This window comes from Pseudorca crassidens, chromosome 1 (genome assembly GCF_039906515.1).
Source record: "Pseudorca crassidens isolate mPseCra1 chromosome 1, mPseCra1.hap1, whole genome shotgun sequence".
NCBI classification, from domain to species: domain Eukaryota; kingdom Metazoa; phylum Chordata; class Mammalia; order Artiodactyla; family Delphinidae; genus Pseudorca; species Pseudorca crassidens.
In genome coordinates, this window is record NC_090296.1 from 16,434,651 (window position 1) to 16,454,521 (window position 19,871).

Here is a 19,871-nt window from a genome sequence, read left to right on the forward strand (position 1 = left end):
AAGCCTGTAAAGACATTTTCACTTTAGCCAGTTGTTCTCAATTCTTCCATTCAGGATAGAGTCTGCTGCTGGGGGGTGGTGAGTACCTGTTAGTCCCCTTTCACTTCCACTGTTTCCATATTCTGTCTGTTGATCCTGGCCAGTCCTGATGCTGCAAGGCTCCTGGGGATTTCCTGTCACCTAGATTTGATGCGGATATTGTCTGTGGGTTTTTACTTTCTGTCATCAGGTTGGTCTGTTTGGTTTCAGGAGGAGTACTGGGGGAGTTTCAGAAAGTGGGCTACCATGGTCCACCTCATTCATAAATTCTATTTTTCTTTTAATACACATATATTTTTCTGTTAGGATAAACCTTGGTTTACTTTCATTGATTTTAATCTTGTCATTTAAAGTTTGAAAAATCATGCCATGAAATGATAGAGATGTTTTTGCCTAATTATATGCATTTAAAAATTATATTCTTAAAGAACTTATACATTTTGTTGAACTATGGATCTGGACATTGGGAGAGACCTGGATTTTAGTATCAGTTCTGCCCCTCTTTTCTCAGATCATTTGATAAATCAATCAGGTTTAAAATGTAACAGTTTCATTGTTTTTTGAATGAGGGATATGATACCTATTTCTGTAACTTTAAAAGAGATACTTTTTTAGATTTTAAAAATAGTGCATGCTCATTATAGAAAATTTGGAAAATGTAGAAAGCCATAAAGATAGAGTTAGAACTTACTCAAAATCTAAATATCTAGAGATCATTAATAACATAATGGCATATTATTTTCCAGGCTATTTTTTTTATATAAGTACTTTTTTACCAGAGACACACCAAATATACATTTGGCTGAGTGATAACTAGATGAGTCTTAAAAATAGTATTTGGTTGAGGTGTCAAAATCAAATATCATGACCATAGAATGAAGTTCTGGGATATAGAATAAATCTAAAATGTAAAAGTTTATTAAAATTATATAATTTCAAAGAATAGTAGTCAGGTTATCCAAGTTGGGAATTGTAGTACCAGAACAATAATTTCTTAACCCTGTTAGGTGCTGGCTTGCTCTTGGGGTCTCTGTTGTATATGTTTACAATACTGAATAGATGCCTGTTTTCAACTGAGTTCAGTGACTCAACAAAACCTTGGTGGAATCTCATTTTTTCCCTAATTCTTTATATTCTTTATTATTTATCCATTTCTTCCTTATAAAATCCTGGAATGCCAAATTAATGTTGTGCCTTAATTCGTCTTTACTAGTATAATTAATTCCCAAGTAGGATATTTTTTTCTTAAAAGATTCATGATCTAAATGGATTAAATAAGTAAAAACTAAAGGTTTTCACAATCATTCTTTTAATGTTATGAATACTACTACACCAAACCACAAAGATTAGAATTATGATATAATCCAATCTCTGTTATTCTGCTTGTATTATTGTTAATTTATTTGTAAATAGTTGTTGGCCTAGAAAGTATACATTCTTGTCCCTAAAGTTATTTGGTTCATGTGCTCTCTAATTCTTATACTAACTGTTGGTCTGTTTTCTATTTTCCATTTGAAATTTCTTAATTGTTTTTATATTCAATAATCAGTCACTTCCACAATCATCATTATGGCAGTATTTTACTCTTAGAACAATAAATATACATTTATATTTAGGCTGACTCCTCTCAAATGCTAGAACAAGAGAGGGGTTCATTAGTCTGGGGCAGGGTTTCTCAACCTCTGCACTACTGATACTTTTCACTGGACAATCCTTTGTTGTTGGGACCTGTCATGGGTGTTACAGGATGTTTAGCAGTATCTCTGGCCTCTACTCAGTAGATGCCAGTAGCAAATCCTGCCCTGCCCTGCCTTCTCCACCAGGCAAAAAGCATTCAAGTTGAGAACCACACTGCTCTGGGATAATAACTTCTAGTTTTCCCAAGATTTATTCTTGTTATTCAAAGAAGAATTCTCTGTGCATTTTTGTTTGTTTTAGTGTTTTTGTTTTTGCCTGGGAATAAACAATAAATGCCTCTCTGTCTACAAGGAGTGGGAGCAGGGGAGGAGATACTACATTACATAATAGACCCATTAGTCTTATTTTTCGTTTCTTTCTTACTCCTTCCTTCCTACTGTCCAAGCTCTCTGTTTCCCCTGGGAAGTCTGAATCCTGTCTCCACCTCATTCATCTTTGGAGTGTTCTAGGCCTCTTCTGCTGCCTCTACCTGTCAACATCCTTCCCTCCATGTTATGGTTTCCAGAAAGAAATTTCTCATCCATTGCTATCTTCCTTCCCATTCTGTGTGTTATAGGTTTATCTCATTCTAAGGGTGTTCTGAGACACAGAGTGGGAAGAGGATGCTTACAGTCTGACAGCAACCTGGAAGCTGCCCATTATTTTAAAATAGAAATCTTGGAGAAGATGTGTATTTTTATTCACTCAATAAATAGATATAAGTGCCATGTTCTGACCTTTTTACATTTTCTCCCACCCTTTCTTTTCCAGAGCTCATTACCCTGGGACCCGTACAGTAAAGGATGCTAGGTTGACTGAGAAGAAACTTTGGTCTTCTGAAGATTTTAGCACTTTAAATAGTGATGTGGGTGCAGGCTGCTGGGGTCGCATATTGAATCAGAATTATATCAATGGCTACATGACTGCGTAAGTTATTAGAAACTTTTAAAGGTTTTTATTTTGAAAAATTTCAAAACACGATAAGTAGAAAAAAGTACAGTGGACTTCCGTAGTCTCACAACCTAAATGCAATGATTTTAAACATTTGCCTTATTTCCTTCATCTATACCTAAGCTGTGTCAACTCAAAAAAAAAAAAAAAAAGCAAGAAGCTGCAAGTAATAGAGCTTATTTGGGGTCTGATATATTGTCTCAGATATGGTTATCTCCCTGGCCTGATAATAGCTGTTTGTTCTTATGTTCTTTTATTCCCTTAAAATCACTTACTACTGAGACTGTTCTGTAAGGGCAAGCATTGTGGCCAGGCTTAGATCACAAAATGGCTTAGGCCTAAAATGGCTTCTCTTATGTCAAGAAAGTTATGTCTGGTTCTCTTCCTCTGGGGAACCCTTACCCTATTTGCCTACACCATCATTTGAACCCTGGCAGTCTGACTCTAAGAGTTCTCATTTGTAAAACTTTGCAACAGCTCAGAGTGAAGTTCATAAAATTATGTCTTGAAACTGGGGCATTTAGAATGCTGACCGTCAAAAGGAAAGCAAGTATGGATAAAGCCTTTATTTGTATTTGACTCACATTTGTGACATGTCTGGTACTGGTAGGTCATGATTCATCTTCTGGTTACACCCTTCGTCAGTAAAACTGTACACCTCATGTACATTTGTATTTTTTATTATATGATTCACCATTAAAAATATTTAGATGCATCCAATACTTGATTTTTCAAAGTGTGGGTGAACTTCAGGCAACTTATGTTTTCTTGTTTTGGGTGGTAATTTTTTGTCATTTACATATGTTTGTGTAAACTCTGATAAGGTCTTTTTTACTATAGATATTTACTATAGATATTTACATTTTTATTACAAGCTGCTTTGGTGTTTCATTTTTATCAAACAAATCTTTTAGCACAATTGCTTGGAATTTGGTGGCTAGTTACTATGAACAGTTGCCATATGGGCGTTGTGGACTGATGACTGCTCAGGAGCCATGGAGCGGGCACTATGTAGTAGAAGCTCCTATCTGGATATCAGGTATGGTTCAGATTCCGTCTCTCAATCCCTAACTTACTCTCTAAGAGACAAAGCAGAAAACACTTAGAGGGGATTATATGAACACTGTGTATGTGTGTGTGTGTGTGTTAGTTTTAAGTGTGTCTCTGTTTCAAGCAAGATTTGTCATAGTGTTTTGTAAGAACCTTTTGGGTAACTGTATTCCATTCTCAATTATTCTATAACTAGACTACTTTCTGTATTCCATTCTCAATTATTCTAAGACCAGGCTTTTTTTAGTTGATATATTTTTCTCAGAGTTTTGTAGTCATGACATTATGTAACCATGACATTATACTAAACTCAGGTTGTTATTTCAAAAATATGGAAATATTAAGTTGGATTTGTATATCCTGGTTGGTTAACCCCTTAAATGTTGAAATAGTTGGTCCCACATTATCTATGTGAACTAATGTACTTTTCTAATTTTGTCACTGGTTAATTGTGTCAATTAACACAATTAACCTCCCAAAATGGACAAGGAATATTGCTCAGTACATTTTCAGGACCAACTTTGGAGGTGCCCAATAAATACATATTGTGGAAATAAACTTGTTTTAAACCATAAAGCTTAGTTTTTGGAATATTTTGTTAACTTTTTAAAAACCATATTCTTTGTAGTTATATTAGGATGGGTTAAATAGAGATCATCAAAAGTTGGGAGGGGATAACTTTATTTTTTACTCTTGGTTAAAAAAGATCTACTCAGTAGACTTGAACTGACAGAGTGTGGTTCATTTATTTTCACCAGTCATTCTAAGAATATTCCCATAATTGTACCATTTAACTAGAAGTTGAAACATGAGACTGGTGAATATTCTTCTCCAAAATAGAAAATGGCTGTTAGACTCAATCAGACTTGGGGTGGAGAAGTTTTCCTTCTACCCTCCTAGGTTCTTTGGCTAATCTAATAATTAAATGGCTATAAGACAGATCACCAGGAAAAAAAAACACATTTAATTTTGTACATAAAAATATGAGACTAGGGCTTCCCTGGTGACACAGTGGTTGAGAGTCCGCCTGCCGATGCAGGGGACACGGGTTTGTGCCCCGGTCCGGGAAGATCCTACATGCCGCGGAGCAGCTAGGCCCGTGAGCCATGGCCACTGAGCCTGCACGTCCAGAGCCTGTGCTCTGCAACGGGAGAGGTCACAACAGTGAGAGGCCTGCATACTGCAAAAAAAAAAAAAAAAAAAAAAAAGAGACTCAAATTTGCAGTCAGGCAGTTGAGGTTTATAATGCCATCCTGAGCTAAGGAATGGGATAGGGACCTGGAGCTTCAGAGGGGAGGAAGACAGTTCATAGGAAGAGAAGAGCAGATGTTTGCCCTGCCATGCAGGTGAATCTTTCAGATACAAAGTTGTCTCTGGTAGTAGCTGTCTTTCTGTGCCAGGTCCCCTATCTAAATTCTTTCAGGCAGTTAAAAGAGAGAGAAAAGTTTTTCTTTTGTCTGCTAGGTCTTGATTGCCATCAGCTCAAAATAATCCACATGCTAAAGTGGCACATTTTGGGGTGGCATGTTCTGTTTTCTTTCAGACTCAAATCAGTAAACAGCTTTTTATTTTTTGACGGAATCCTATTATCACAGTTTAATCTTATTTGGGTCTTTCTCTGCTTGTCTATAGCTCATACCACTCAGTTTACTCAACCAGGTTGGTATTACCTGAAGACAGTTGGCCATTTAGAAAAAGGAGGAAGCTATGTAGCTCTGACGGATGGCTTAGGTAACCTCACCATCATCGTTGAAACTATGGTAATTCTTTGTTGTTTTTATTGGATTAATTCACTTTGTTAGTATTGGAAAATATAGCATAAAACACAACTGAACACCTTCTTAAAAAAAAAAAAGAAAACAGGGGAGCTATTCTCCTCTGCATAGGATCCCAGGACTGGGACAGCCAGTCTGTGGCTTGACCTACTCACTCTCCAGGTTGAGAGCAAACCTTCTCTTCCTTTCAGGTCCCTTCCAGGGGTGGAGGACCCAACCTTATGCCTTTTTTGCCATTCTACCCAGTTACGTGGAGATCCTTCTTGCAGCTTTGATTGTATAGAAGTTCTTCTGCCAGTTCCTAGTTAGTTTTCTTTGAGAATTGTTCCACAGGTAGATGTACTTTTGACACGTTTGTGGGAGGAGGTGAGCTCCACATCCTCCTACTCCACCATCTTGATCCAACCTCCTCTGTTTGTTTCTTTGAATCTAAGTTGTCTTTCTTTTTGACAGCATATAGTTGGATCTTGCTTTTTGAAATATTTAGTCTGACCTTTTGATTCAATTGCTTAATCTATTTACATTTAATGTTAATATTGATATAGTTGGATTTACATCTTTCAGCTTACTTTTTAGTTTCTATACATCTCATTATTTTGGTTTATCTATTCTTCTGTTACTGTTTTCTTTTGCAGTAAGTCAATATTTTGTGATGTAATATTTAAATTCTTTTAATTTTTTTTTTACTATATTTTAGTGAGTTATTTTCTTAAGTGGTTGTTCCAGGATTTAGTGTAGAAATCTTGACTTATTCGAGTCTACTTCAGATTTCTATTAACTGCATTCCAGTGAGATATTCATTTTTCAAAAGGTAGTTTTGCTTAATATAAAATTCTAGGCTGACAGTTTTTCCTTGAATGTGCTGTCTTCCATTGTTTCTGGTGATAAACCAACTATTAATCTTATTGAGGTTCCCTTGTAAATGATCTTGTTCCTTTCAAGATTTTCTTCTTTTCTTTGACTTTCAGCATTTTTATTGGGTGTCTGTATGTGCATCTCTTTGTATTTATTCCTCCTGGAGTTTGTTGAGCCTCTTGGATCTGTAGATTAATGTTTTTCATCAAATTTGTAAAGTTTTCAGATACTTTTCTTTGAATATATTTTCTGCTCCTTTCTCTCTCCACTGTTTTCTACTGTCCCATTGTATATATGTTGGTGTACTTAATGGTATCCCACATTTCTCTGAGGTTCTGTTCATTATTCTTTATCCTTTGTTTTTTTTTTCCCCTCAGTTCCTCAGGTTGCACAATTTCTATCGATTGTTTTCAAATCCTCTAATTCATCTGCTATTTCAAATCTACTGTTGACCCCTCTAGTGAATTTTTCATTTCAGTTATTATATTTTTCAATTTCAGAATTTCCATTTGGTTCTTTTAAAATTTTTTTGTCACTTAATTGATATTGTCTGCTTGATGAGACATTGTGATTATATCTTCCTTTACTTCTCTAAGCCTTGTTTCCTTTAGTTCTTTAAATGTATTTATATTGGTTACTTTGAAGTCTTCAACTGTTAAATCCAGCATCTGGTTGCTCTCACAGGTGGTTTCTGTTGCCTAGTTTTTGTGTATGGGCCACACTTTTCTGTTTCTTTGAATGTCTCCTAATTTTATATTGAAAGCCAGACCTTTTATATAATATATTGTGGTAATGCTGGGTACTGATTCCCTCCTTTCCTGGGGTTTGTTGTTTGCTTGCTTGTTTGCTTAGTGATTGGCTGGAGAAATTTAGTGAAGTTTATTCCCTCCACCCACCCCCTCCCCCGCACTGAGAGGCCTCAAATGTTGCTTCTTAGACAGTGCAGCTTTGGGCAGGTGCACCTCTCTGTTATTGCCTCACTGATTACTGGTGGATTGCTCTATTGTTTTCAGCAATGCTCAGGGGCTTAAATTGCTCCATAAGCTGATCCAATTAAATTCCAGCTTATTTGCAGAGGTGGATTTTGAGGTTAGTGTTTTAGGTTTATTCTGACATCAGGAGGGTTCTTCTTAGCTTTCTTTTTTTGTGGTTCTCCCTGTCAAAATAGCTGGGCAGTGGTTTAGCTTATGCATCTAATGAAGCTGACAGTCTCTTTTTATTTGCTTGCCACCAAAACTTCCATTATTTTTAAGAGCACCCTTACTCTTGAACTTCCCCATGCTCTGCATTAAGTACAATCAATTTCTTTGGGGAGACTTTCTGAACTCTTTGTTTTATAACCTGTCTCTCTCCCTGGACAAAATCCCTGAGCTGAAGCTTGGGGTTGGGGATGGGGACAAGGGTGTGTTTCTCTCTTAGTGATACCTCTGATTTAGGAGTATGGTGCTGGGTGGGGGTTTGGAACCCCCATATTCTCAGTGTGCCTTGTTTAAGGTGAGTCTGTGAATGGAACCTGGACAGAGGAAGGGAACCCTCAGCCTCTTGGCCACACTCATGGCTACTTGTCCTCAGCATCAAGTAGCTGAGGGGAAGGGGGGTGAGAAATGCTGATATTCTGTTTCTCTCACGAAGATATTGTTGTCTTCATCTGGGAGCTGGGAGGGAGGGAACCCTGTGTTCTTGGCTGTACCTACTTGGCATGGAGTTTCTGTCACTCTAGGCTGAGAGGGACAGGGAGGGAGTCGATCATGGTTTAAATGCCATGAGTTTTAGTAGATTTTATTGAATAAATGTTTCTATATTTGTTGCATGGCCTTAGGACCATTTCCAGAGACTTTATTGTAATTATTATTTAAATAGTTTTCATCAGGTTCACTCGGAGCAGGTTCATGGAGCTCCTCCCATTGCCATTCTGGAAGCAGATCTCTCCTTTATTCATTATTCATTCAGTGTTTTGAACATATTTAAATACCTGATTTAATGTCTTTGTCTAGGAAGTCTAATATCTAATAAGCAATGACTAGGGTTTCTCAGACATAGTTTCTGTCAACTGCTCTTATGCCTGTGTATGGGCCTTTCTTTCCTGGTTCTCTGCAAATCTCATAATGATTTGTTGAAAACTAGACACATTACATAAAATAGCATGGAGACTCTGGAGATCAGATTCTTCCTCCTATCTGGTATTTGTGGTTGTTGCTCTTTGTTGTGGTTGTTGCTGTTTATTTGCTTTGTGACTTTCCTGAACAAATTCTGTAGTTTGTTAGCTTTATCGTTTGTGGCCACTGAAGCCTCTGCTCAATTATCTTAGTGGTCAGATCATGACTGTACAGATTTCCTTATGTTTGGAACTAGCAAGTGTCCCAGCCTTTGCTGATGGGCTCTGTGTGTACAGTTGGGGCATGCCTCAATACTCAGGCAGGCAGTTTACAACCCTGCCTTAGCTCTTACTTCCTGTTTGAGCAAAGCTCCCAGGTTGACTTGAATTTCCCAGTAAAGCCATCTATCTGGGACCACAATTTTCTCTGTGGGAAACTTTTTAACTACAGTTTCAACTTCCTTTACAGATATCGGGCTATTCAGTTTGTCCATGTCTTTTTCATTGAGCACTGGGTTTTTGTGTCTTCAAAGAAATTTGTCTTTTTAAGTTGTTAAATTTCTGGGCACAGAGTTATTGATATTATTCCCCACTATTCTTTTAATATCTATATACTCTGTATTGATGTCACCTTTCTTAATGTTCATAATTGCAATTTGTGTTTTCTTTTTATCCTGATTTCTTGATTAGTCTGGATAGAAGTTTATTCAATTCTGTTAATCTTCTCAAAGAGTCAACTTTTGGTTTCTCAATTATTCTCTCTTGTTTTTCTGGTTTTTGTTTGATTTATCCTTTCATCTCTATTATTTTCTTTCCTCTGCTTACTTTTTTTAAATTTAATTAAATTTTTTTATTGAAATGTAGTCAATTTACAATATTATATTAGCTTCAGATGCACAGCATAGTGATTCAGTATTTTTATAATTATGCTCCCTTTAAAATTATTAAAAAATAATGTCTATATTTTCCTGTGTTGTGCAGTATATCCTTGCTGCTTACCTATTTTATACATAGTAGTTCGTGTCTCTTAATCCCATACATACCCTATGCTTACTTTGGTTTTAATTTGCTCTTCTTTTCCTAGTATCTTAAGCTAAAGTCTCAAACCCTTTCTTCATTTCTAATCTAGGTGTTCAGTGCTATACATTTTTTTCTAACTACTCTTTTATTGGCATCCCACAAATCCTGATGTGTTGTGTTTTGCTTTTCATACAGCTCAAAATTCTTTCTAATTTCACCTTTTATTTTACTTTTTTTCTTTGAGGCATGAATTATTTAGAAATTTGTTATTTAGTTTCTAAATATTTTGGAATTTTTCCAGAGATTTTTGTTATTCATTTCTGATTTAGTTTTATTGTGGTCAGAGAACAGACTTTCTGTGACTTGAATCTTTTTGAATTTATGGAGACTTCTTTTATGGCTAAGAATATGGTGTACTTCAGTAAATGTTCCCTGTGCACTTGACAGGAATATGCATTCTGCAATTGCTGGATGAAGTGATCTATAGATGTCAGTCCAGGCAAGTTACTTGGTAGTGTTGTTCAAATCACCTGTGTCTTTGTTGATCTTCTGTCTAGTGGTATATCAGTTATTGAGGAAAGGTATTGAAATCTCTAACTGTAATTGTAATTTAAAATTTTCCCACAAAGCCTGTCCCAGAACCTTATATTGTAAGTCCTCTGTGATTGTTGAATCCCCTAAAGTCGGGATGATGTCTCAGACTTCTTTTGATCCCAGCCCATTGTACTGATTATTTTGAAAAAAATGTTGCTGGCAGTGAGATTTGTTATATGTATTTAGCTGACCTCAGTTGTGTATTTGAAGGTTGTATATAGGTGAGATGCCTTTTCAGTGAAAATGTCCCAAGATTTACTTTTGTTTTGATGTATATTACTTGGAAAACAGAACATAAAAGTTAATCTGTGTGCCATCAAATGACTGGAATTCAAAGTTTGATTCAGTCAAAATGCCATTGAGTTTTACTTTGACTAGGCATACACACAATAGACATTCAATAAAGGTTTTTAAGAAAAACGTCTTTAAAAGTTTGAAATAAACTGTTATTTGTCACCTATTATGTGTCATTTCTGTTAATCTATAGGCATTAAATGTCTGTTTGTTTTTTCCCCCCCAAATGGCTTGTATATCATTCGGATAACTTACATGATTCTTTTTTTTTTTTTTTTCCTACTCAGAGTCATAAACATTCCATGTGTATACGGCCACTTCTTCCCTATTTCAATGTTTCACGACAATTTGCTACCTTCAGCCTTAAGGGTTCTTTTGTGAGTAAATAAGTGGAACTTTTATTTTGATTTTGATTTGAGAATTTATATATTTTATCACGGGCTAGCAGTTCTTAAGTGAAGTCTTACAAGTGATTAAGAGTTTGCATATGAATGGGTAAATGCCTTGGTGTCTTATGTCTGCTGACTAGTTTTGGTCAAACATACAGAAGCCACTAGGAGGTAATGCTCTTTGTGGTTCTGAAGAATCCTAACAAAGGTCACTTGCAAGAAAGTTGTTCTTTTTGGTAGAGCATCATTTGTGCAGTTGAGGGAACTTTCAAACATTGATCTTTACAGTACTCTGTACAAAAAAAAGAGACAAGATTCTTGTTATTTCTACCTATTGTTAGATTTGAATACAGAAATACAGTGCTCTTTCTACTAATCATGTAAGAATTGTTTTTTAATGCCAGAAAATTCTTAAAGAACTTTTTACATAGGTATAATAATGAGTATTTTTGAAGCAAAGACACTAAAATCTTTTTGAACATTTGCCAAAAATCTGCAGTATTTTTAAGAAATAAAGTATTTGCTTGAATAATGTCTTCCTACTTTCAAAATGTTTACTATTTAAGATTTGAGGTGGATCTTTGGTAAATAGAAATAGAATGCACCTTGTCATTGATTCATTCTTGCTGGTACAGATTTTAGAAATCCTCAAAGAGGAGATGATGAATCACTCAACTATGCTTTCTTTGTGTTTCCTCCTTAGAGTGAAATACCGGAGCTGCAGGTGTGGTATACCAAACTTGGAAAACCATCGGAGAGATTTCTTTTCAAACAACTGGATTCTCTATGGGTAGTTTTAAATCAATTCCTATAGTGTGAGCATTGCAACAGTAAAGGGAACAGAAATTTGATTAATGAATTAATTTTTAATTTCATAACTGATTTTATGGCTGAAGCATAATAGAGGTAAAGTTTGCCCCCATTCTTTTAAATAGAAGTCCTCTTCAAGGCAGTATGGTTCGGTAGATGTGTTTGTTCTTGGTATTTAGTTTGTCTTGGTGAATGGTAGCAACCATCACTTGGTTGCTCGTCAGAAATTTGAGTCTCATTTGAGACTGTCATTCCCACTCACCCTTTGCGTACCATCAGTGACCAAGTATAGACAATATCACCCACATATCTCTCCTACCCACTCCTTATTTTCCATTCCCACGGCTACTGCTTGTTTCAGTTCCTCATTATGTCTCTCTCAGATTTCGGAAACTATCTCTTGTTTTCTCAGACTCCCCGCCACCCATCACACTACTACCAGAATGATGCATCTAAATGCAGATCTGATTTTTGTCAGTCCCTGCTCAAATGCCTTAGTGATTTTTCCTATAAGTTCACGTTCCTTAGTGTGGCGTGTGACCCACGTTATCACCTCATGAGGTAAAAGACTGCTTTCCTTTCTAGATGCATGTCCTACTAAACTGACCTTTCCTCACAGTCTAAACATCTTGTATTTTTCAGAGCATGGCATGCCAATTTAATTACTTCTGTGACTTTGCACATGCCTTTTCTTTGTCCTAGAATGCCTTCTGTTCATATCATTGTCATCCTTCAAGACTCAGCCCAAGTGTTGCTTCCTCTGAAGCCTTCCCCACCAGTCTTAGGTCATAGCCACCTAGGGATATGTACTTACCTAGTAAACACTTTCCCAACTACATTGGATGCCTCGAGGATTGGGTCCCAGCCTTTTATACCTTTTTTGTCCCAGGTGCCTAGTGTAGAGCTTAGCAAATGGTGGTTTCTCATGAGTAAATGTTTCAAAGAATGAATTGGCCCATGCAAGCACATCGCTTCACCTAACTGACACAAATCTGCTACTTTTTATGGTAATTATTAAAGTTCTGTGACTCAACTAGTCAGTATCAATAACTGAACGCCCACTGTATATTAAATTTGAAAAAAGGAATAGTCTCTAATTTTTGCACAACACATTGCTAGAAATAGCATAATAAAACTGATTTTCCCCATAGGAAAAATAATATCATTTGGAGTTCTTCCTAAGCCAGAATATGGTATTAGATATTTCATAGATCTGACCAACAATTTATTAAAGCAAAGGTATGATATAAACCTCTAATATAAAGTAGAAAAAAAGAGCTACTCAGGTTTCATAAAGTGGACATAATGTTTAGCGCCTGTGACAATTATGCAAAGGACTTCAGTGTCTTCAGAGGCCTGCTTTTACCATAGGACACCTATGATGTAGGGAAGGTTTCTCGTAGGTCACTCACTGAGCTTAGAACTTTATAAACATTTTCTCATTTAATCCTCACAATAGCCCTATGAAGTATGTTTTCTTCCCCTCATTCTATAGATGAAGAGATTATGGCTTTATATGCCAAGGTCATAAATGTGACCTAAATGTAATTTGTTAATTGAAATACGTATTGAACATGTAATGAGTAGGACTTTTTTTATATAGTAAACGTTTTCTGTGTTTAACGGCTGAGTCAACAATAAGATTTTATGGATTTTTCTACCTTAGCAAAGTCCTAAAAAATAAATAAGCAGATCTCTTAGTTGCATGTATTGAATTATACACAGGTGTTAAGGATAGTACAGTCTAATGGAAAAGACAGAGTAATGGAAATAGATTTGGGGATCATCTAGTCCTTCTTCCTTCTGTGAAAAGAAATTCTTTTAATATCCTTTCTAGAATGTTTAATTGTATAAAATCTTATAAATAACTTAAGAAAAATGATTCCAAGGGCCTTGATATTGAGTGTGTCCTTCACAAGTAGTTAGGAAATTCTAAAAGAAATGAGTTTGGCTTATCTTAAGCTTATTTTTTAAAAAGCTATTTGACCCAAATGAGATGAGCCAAAGCACTTGGCCTGAACACAGCATCGTTTCTTTCTCAGCTCCTAGACAGCGGTGGCAGCTTCACGCTGGAACTGCAAGAGGACGAGCTGTTCACACTCACCACGCTCACCACCGGCAGCAAAGGCAGTTACCTGCTGCCTCCGAAGTCCCAGCCCTTTCCCTGTGTCTATAAGGATGACTTCAATGTCGGTAAGTTTTTGTACTAAAGCTTAACTTGGTTTCCAATTTCAGCAGTAGTGGATAGATTCCTACCTGTCAAACCGGTGCCTGATGGAGTGGTTGTGAGAACTACATTAATTTAGCTCTAAATCTCTACGTGGTAAACGGGAACTAATTTTTGTGTTACTTCAAGATAAATCGCAACTTGAGGGTCCTGTAAGTTTCAGTGCCAGAAAAAATGTAGAGGTTATTGTTGGAATGAAAGTTATACAGATCTTACTCAACTTTCGGTGGGGTTAGGTCCTGATAAACCCATCGTAAGTTGAAAATATCATAAGTCAAAAATACCAAACCTCATAACTCAGTCTAGCCTACCTTACATGTGCTCAGAAAACTTACGTGAGCCTGCAGTTGGGCAAAATCATCTAACACGAAGCCTAATAAGGTGTGGCATATGTCGTGTTGTTTATTGATGACTGTACTGAAAGTGAAAAGCAAAGTGGTTGTCTGGGTACAGAATGGCTCTGAGTGTTATCTGTTGTTCACCCTCGTGATTGCGTGGCTGATGGAAGTGTGGCTCACTGCAGCCTGCTGCCACTACCCGGCATCACAGGAGGGCATCCTGATCAAAATTCAGAAGTTGAGGTACAGTTTCTGCTGAATGCATACTGCTTTCGTACCTCTGAGAAGCTGAAAACTTGGTAAGTCAGGGCCGTTAAGCAACTTGCCTGGGGAACCGACTGAGCTAGAATCCGAACCCAGGTCTGCTTATTCCACAACTCATGATCTTTCCTCTTAAGCAGTTGCATGGATTAAGTATGTAAAGTCTGTAGGTCAAACTGATCACATTGATACTTAATAAAGATGATGTAAAAGTCAATAGCTCTTTAGTAACCTAAACCCTAAACTTTGACTGTTTATAAGTATCATTTACTTATTTAAAACTTTTCAAAAGTATATCAAAATGGACCAGAAAATATCAGAGAGGAGAGATTCTGTAAGACTTGATACTAAACAAAGAATTTATTGTGTTCTGAACAGATTACCCATTTTTTAGTGAAGCTCCGAATTTTGCTGATCAGACTGGTGTATTTGAATACTTTATGAATATTGAAGACCCTGGAGAGCATCGCTTCACGCTGCGCCAGGTTCTCAATCAAAGGCCCATCACTTGGGCTGCTGATGCATTCAACACCATCAGTATTATAGGAGATTACAAATGGTATGTAAAATTGACATCCTTATGTAGATCTGGCTGCAATAACCTTGTGATGTTGTCAGGTACATTCTGAAGCCAGGACTTTTCAACAGTTCTTCTGTCCAAGAACCTAATAGGTGTGTTATAATTGTTGAATATCGTGGTGGCCATAAACCAGCCAATTGTTTTATTGCCTAAGTGTCCTTCCCTCAGATTTGCCCAATTTAATAGTAATTGTTGCAGGATCAGGTTGATTTTAATATAAAAATTGAGGACTTTTGGACCCAGTGATAATTTAAGATTTATTTATAAGCAGACTTTGTGATTTGCGTGTTGTTTTTTAAGTTTTTGTTTTTGCTGGAGAGTTGATTTGTTGAAATGGTGTTGCCACCTGCTGGATTCATACTTGAATTACATTGTTTTAGCTTTTGTGGAAAATCTATTTACCAGGTGACAGTAGATGGCAACAGTAAAAAGCAAATCAGCTTTTAGTTGGCTAGAGAATTCCACTCTTTTATTTAGGCATTTGATAAAGAGAGAAGATGTATTTATTCTTCACTTAAAATATAATGGCCAAAGCAAAACTGAGAAGTCAGTTATGGAATTCCAGTGTACTGACTAATTATAACTGTTTTAGGTGTTTCTTTTCTATTTTTTCTTTTAACTAGTATAATGCTACTGTGAAACATAAAACACAAGCATTTCAGGCTTAGTGATAGTAACTATTAATGTCAAGTCACCAAATAGCCATATCTGTAGCTTGGAAATTGGGCAGGGAAGGGAAGATAATTTGGAAAAGAGCTTTGAATTGTTTATCTGTAGAATGCTGCAGAAAGTCTCTATCCTTTCTGTATTGCCTTACTCCCTGTTATAAATCCCAGTTCTAGTCCCAAGCTCAGATAGTAAGTCTTAAGAAACTCCTATCCAGAGCTTCTAGAACCCTTACAGCTCCTTGGAGAGTTACTGGGGGTAGAGTAAAGAATTCTTGCCTAATTTAGAATAACTTCAATGGCTTATCTTCTTATACAACAGAAATACTGTTTATCCCAACATCTCTGTACCAGACACTTTATCTGGACATTCTGGTCATGTCAGCGGGGTTTGTGATTTCGTCATTTGTTACTAATGGTCTTACAGTAAGACAGGTGGCTGTGTTTAATTGTCTAAGGGATGGTCCCTGTTATTTTGATCACTGGTCTGGAAGCCAGCCACCATAGAAAACCTTTAAGTTTCTGTGACAACCCATATCCCCCACGCTCATGAACACTACATAGGGCTCTCTCTGAACCCCAAATCCATTGTTTCTGGCTGGGACTCCAGAAAAACTGGGAGACTCTTTCATTGTAGTAGAGAAATGACGTAGAGCACCACCTACAGATTAAACAAAACTCTTCATACCTTTGAAGGTTTTGCAGTATTTAAATAGCAATACTCAGTCTTTACTATTGCAGTGTGTAAGGAGGTGAAGAGGAGGATGGGGGAAAGTGGGGAGAGAAGGAAGGAGTGACATATTCTGAAAGAAAAAGAACCAGGAAATGGCAATTATGCATGTCAAGAAAGGACTATTTTTGTCTTTCTTAAGCCCTGCTTTCATCATGTTCTTTCACTGCTCAAGAATATGCAGTGGGGCTTCCCTGGTGGCGCAGTGGTTGAGAGTCCGCCTACCGATGCAGGGGACGCGGGTTCGTACCCCGGTCTGGGAAGATCCCACATGTGGCGGAGCGGCTAGGCCCGTGAGCCATGGCCGCTGAGCCTGCGCGTCCAGAGCCTGTGCTCTGCAACGGGAGAGGCCACAGCAGTGAGAGGCCCGCGTACCGCAAAAAAAAAAAAAAAGAATATGCAGTGACTCTTTCCTGCTACTGAACCAGATCTGCACTTCTATGCCTGACTTCCAAGATCTTTTAAAATTTGGTCTCATCCTATTTATTTTGTGTTATTTCCCATTATCTTATCCTGGATTCAAGGGAGCCAGATCTGTTTAGAGATGTACACACATCCCATGTTCATTTCTGTTCTCTGTCTGTGATGCCCATTTATTGCAGGGAAAGGAGAGAATGAAAACTGGGTAACACTAAACACTGATATGAGCTTCCCATAGCTACGTTTTGGCAAAGGTAGCATCCTCTTAACCTTATAGACTGGGAAACTGAGGCTTTGGGGTGAGATTTGTTCAAGATCCCATACTTTTAAATTCCAGAACCAGGGCAAGAGGCCAGGTCTGTTTGGTGCTGTAGCCCATGCTCTTGGACTATACCTCACAGCCTTGTTTTAATCATTGTCTTCTTTCTGAGAGGAGGAAAGGGAAAGTTAGTAAGTTAGTGGAGTTTATCCATAGTGCTGTTCTAGTAAATCGGCTCTATGTGCGCACAGTGCCATCAGTTCTTAGAACTGTGTTTAGGACAGACCTTCTTTCATATTTAGATTTAGTTAAGTATCAGCACAGTAATTTGACTATAAATGGTAGGCTTTACCAAAGCTGTTAAAGACTTCCATCTTGTTAGTAAGCTTTGGTTGGGATCTGAGGACAATCACAAAATTACCTTTCGCTGCACAGACCTGAATTCTGCATCCTTTTGATCAAATTTGCTTAATTATGTTGGCTGGTTTTTGTTCTCTCAGCACTTCCAAGAGATTATGGCTGTGGAAGACTAAACCAAACTTTTATTCTATTTTATTCATTATCTGTAAAATTGCCTGTAAGCTGTGATGCAAGAATCACTTATTCTGGACTGTAATGTATAAAAGGAAAACGTTTGATCTTCTCTCACTCTACCTCTAAATAGAATAAGTTTTTGGTGCTGACAGGATCTGTAGCACTTTCAAACTTCTGATGAGCCAGCAGGGAGGTAGGGGATGTAAGGAACAAGGCTGATCCTTGGTGGGTTCATGCTGGTGATAATCTACAGAGAGAAAAACTCCCTCTGCTGTGGGAGGACATACAAGAGAGACTGGGCTTTAGTTACTTGGCATTTGATTTTCCCGTAAAGTAGCCCAGCTTTAATTAAATGATTAAATGTAGATTTTCCTGATGGTTGTGTACCTGCTGTAGGTGCTTCTTTTTTATGTTTTCCTTTACAAAGTAAAATTTCACTGTGTAAAATTCACTGACAGGAAACTCTGAGAAATGTAAAAGTCACATAATTTCTCCCCATTTCCAAAATATATTTCTTGGCATTCTTAGTTTTATTTTAGATAAATTGCTTGCTTTATTACATGACTGTGTGCAAGCTTTCTAATTCTTTTCCATTTGCACTTAGAATTTGAGTGGGAGGGGAATTATTTTCAGAGGTCGTATTGGATTGGGGTGGTTATTTCATTGCAGAAGGAATCCGGTAGCATTTGTAAAAGGAAGCCTGGAGGAGATGTCATTGTTAAAGCTCTGGTAGTTCCTGGTTGGCCGAACCTTTCTTGTCCTTTGATCTACTGTCAGTGATACCAAAACCAGGGTTTTACTGCCTCTGCACAGACTTAGGTACTCTGTAGGGGAAAACGGTCCTCCAAGTGAGATTCCTGGACCAGAAGCATCAGCATCACCTGGCAATTTGTTAGACATGCACACTCAAGGGGCCCACCCTAGACCTACTGAATCGGAGGGGTGGGGCCTGCAGACTGAACTGAATAAGCCCTCCAGGGTGATTTCAATACTGCTCAAGTGTGAAAAGCCCTACTGTAGAATCAACATAGAGTTGACTGTGTCTTGTTAGGGTTAAATGTAAAAATTAGCCTCAAAAGCAGCTTTTGTTCTCCCAGAGGTTCCTAGCAGTCTCCACTGCTTCTCTTTGCTGATGGAAATGTAATAAACCTTTTTGTTCAGAATGATGTGGAAACTTATCTTTTACGTATTCCTAGAAAAAATGGCTTCTCCTTATATTCTTAGAATGAGAAGTTATTTTATTATAGAAAGACAGGAAATATATTCTTAAGAAGCTTGAAAACAGTAAATATTATTTTCCAACAGTAAGTCATTAAAAGAGGCAATGAAATGACTTGACTTCCATCATGTAAAACTTGAAACCATCATCAATGAAGCCCATCCCTGGTATAAGTGTGGACTTAGCAAATCACATACCTTGATTAGAAGTTTGGAAGCATGTGACTGTGAAAAGAGCCATTTGTGCTACATTTGAAATGACATAATTAAAAGCACTAACACTTTGATTTTGCAGGTCCAATTTGACTATAAAGTGTGATGTGTACCTAGAGACCCCTGAGAAGGGAGGTGTGTTCATTGCTGGAAGAGTGAATAAAGGTGGCATTTTGATTAGAAGTGCCAGGGGAGTTTTCTTCTGGATTTTTGCAAATGGAACCTACAGAGTTACAGGTGATCTAGGTAAGTGGCTTCTTCTATAGCACATGGTTACTATATGATATGTTGCTGTATCTGTCTGTTACTTATGGTAGTAATGAAGGAGCTTTATACCTCATCGTGTTCGAACATCTAATTGAGAAGAGATTCAACACGTGTAAGCAAACGCCAAACGATTCAGAATTATAGTGTTAATTAGTACAGACAGAGGCAGCTCAGTGAAAGAGAAAATTGTTCAAAGCTTATCGGCTATTGTAGAGTTGAGCTAGGCTGTCAGAGTAGGATTACCAGAGATTGGGGTGTGGTGGTAGTAGTAGGGAGAGAATACTCAGGAAACACTATAACTAAAAGCAAGACTATAAGAATGTTGCTGATGTGCTTATGGAAATACAAAAGGAAGGATTGATTTGTTTAAGATGGAGAATTCCTATTTCTTAATTTAGTCAATAATTTGAAAACAGCTGGACTTTTCTCATTCATCTTAACAGTCCTTGTCTTATGTAGAATAGTATTTTATCCAGAATAGGTGCTTAGAATCCGTTCAAGTTGAATCCCATCCTCTTCACCTTGGTTTGGGTCCTCCAAGTGGTTTGGGTCCAACACCGCTCTGTTGAAACTACACCTTATTGGTGGTGACTCTTCTTGATTCATAGTC

General features: G+C 37.3%; 1 protein-coding gene across 6 annotated transcripts in view; it reads left to right on the forward strand.

The window, feature by feature from the left end:
* GALC (galactosylceramidase) overlaps positions 1-19,871 on the forward strand; it is a 63,623-nt gene that overhangs the window by 32,872 nt on the left and 10,880 nt on the right. For all 6 annotated transcript variants that reach the window (XR_010941214.1, XM_067728677.1, XM_067728657.1 and 3 more), the window contains 8 exons: positions 2,488-2,643; positions 3,582-3,706; positions 5,350-5,477; positions 10,638-10,727; positions 11,443-11,529; positions 13,592-13,742; positions 14,754-14,934; positions 19,077-19,240. Coding sequence is in view for 5 of the 6 variants with exons in the window: in XM_067728677.1 (XP_067584778.1) it covers positions 2,488-2,643; positions 3,582-3,706; positions 5,350-5,477; positions 10,638-10,727; positions 11,443-11,529; positions 13,592-13,742; positions 14,754-14,934; positions 19,077-19,240 (1,082 nt within the window). In the remaining variant the exon portion in view is untranslated. The remainder of the gene's footprint in view (positions 1-2,487; positions 2,644-3,581; positions 3,707-5,349; positions 5,478-10,637; positions 10,728-11,442; positions 11,530-13,591; positions 13,743-14,753; positions 14,935-19,076; positions 19,241-19,871) is intronic.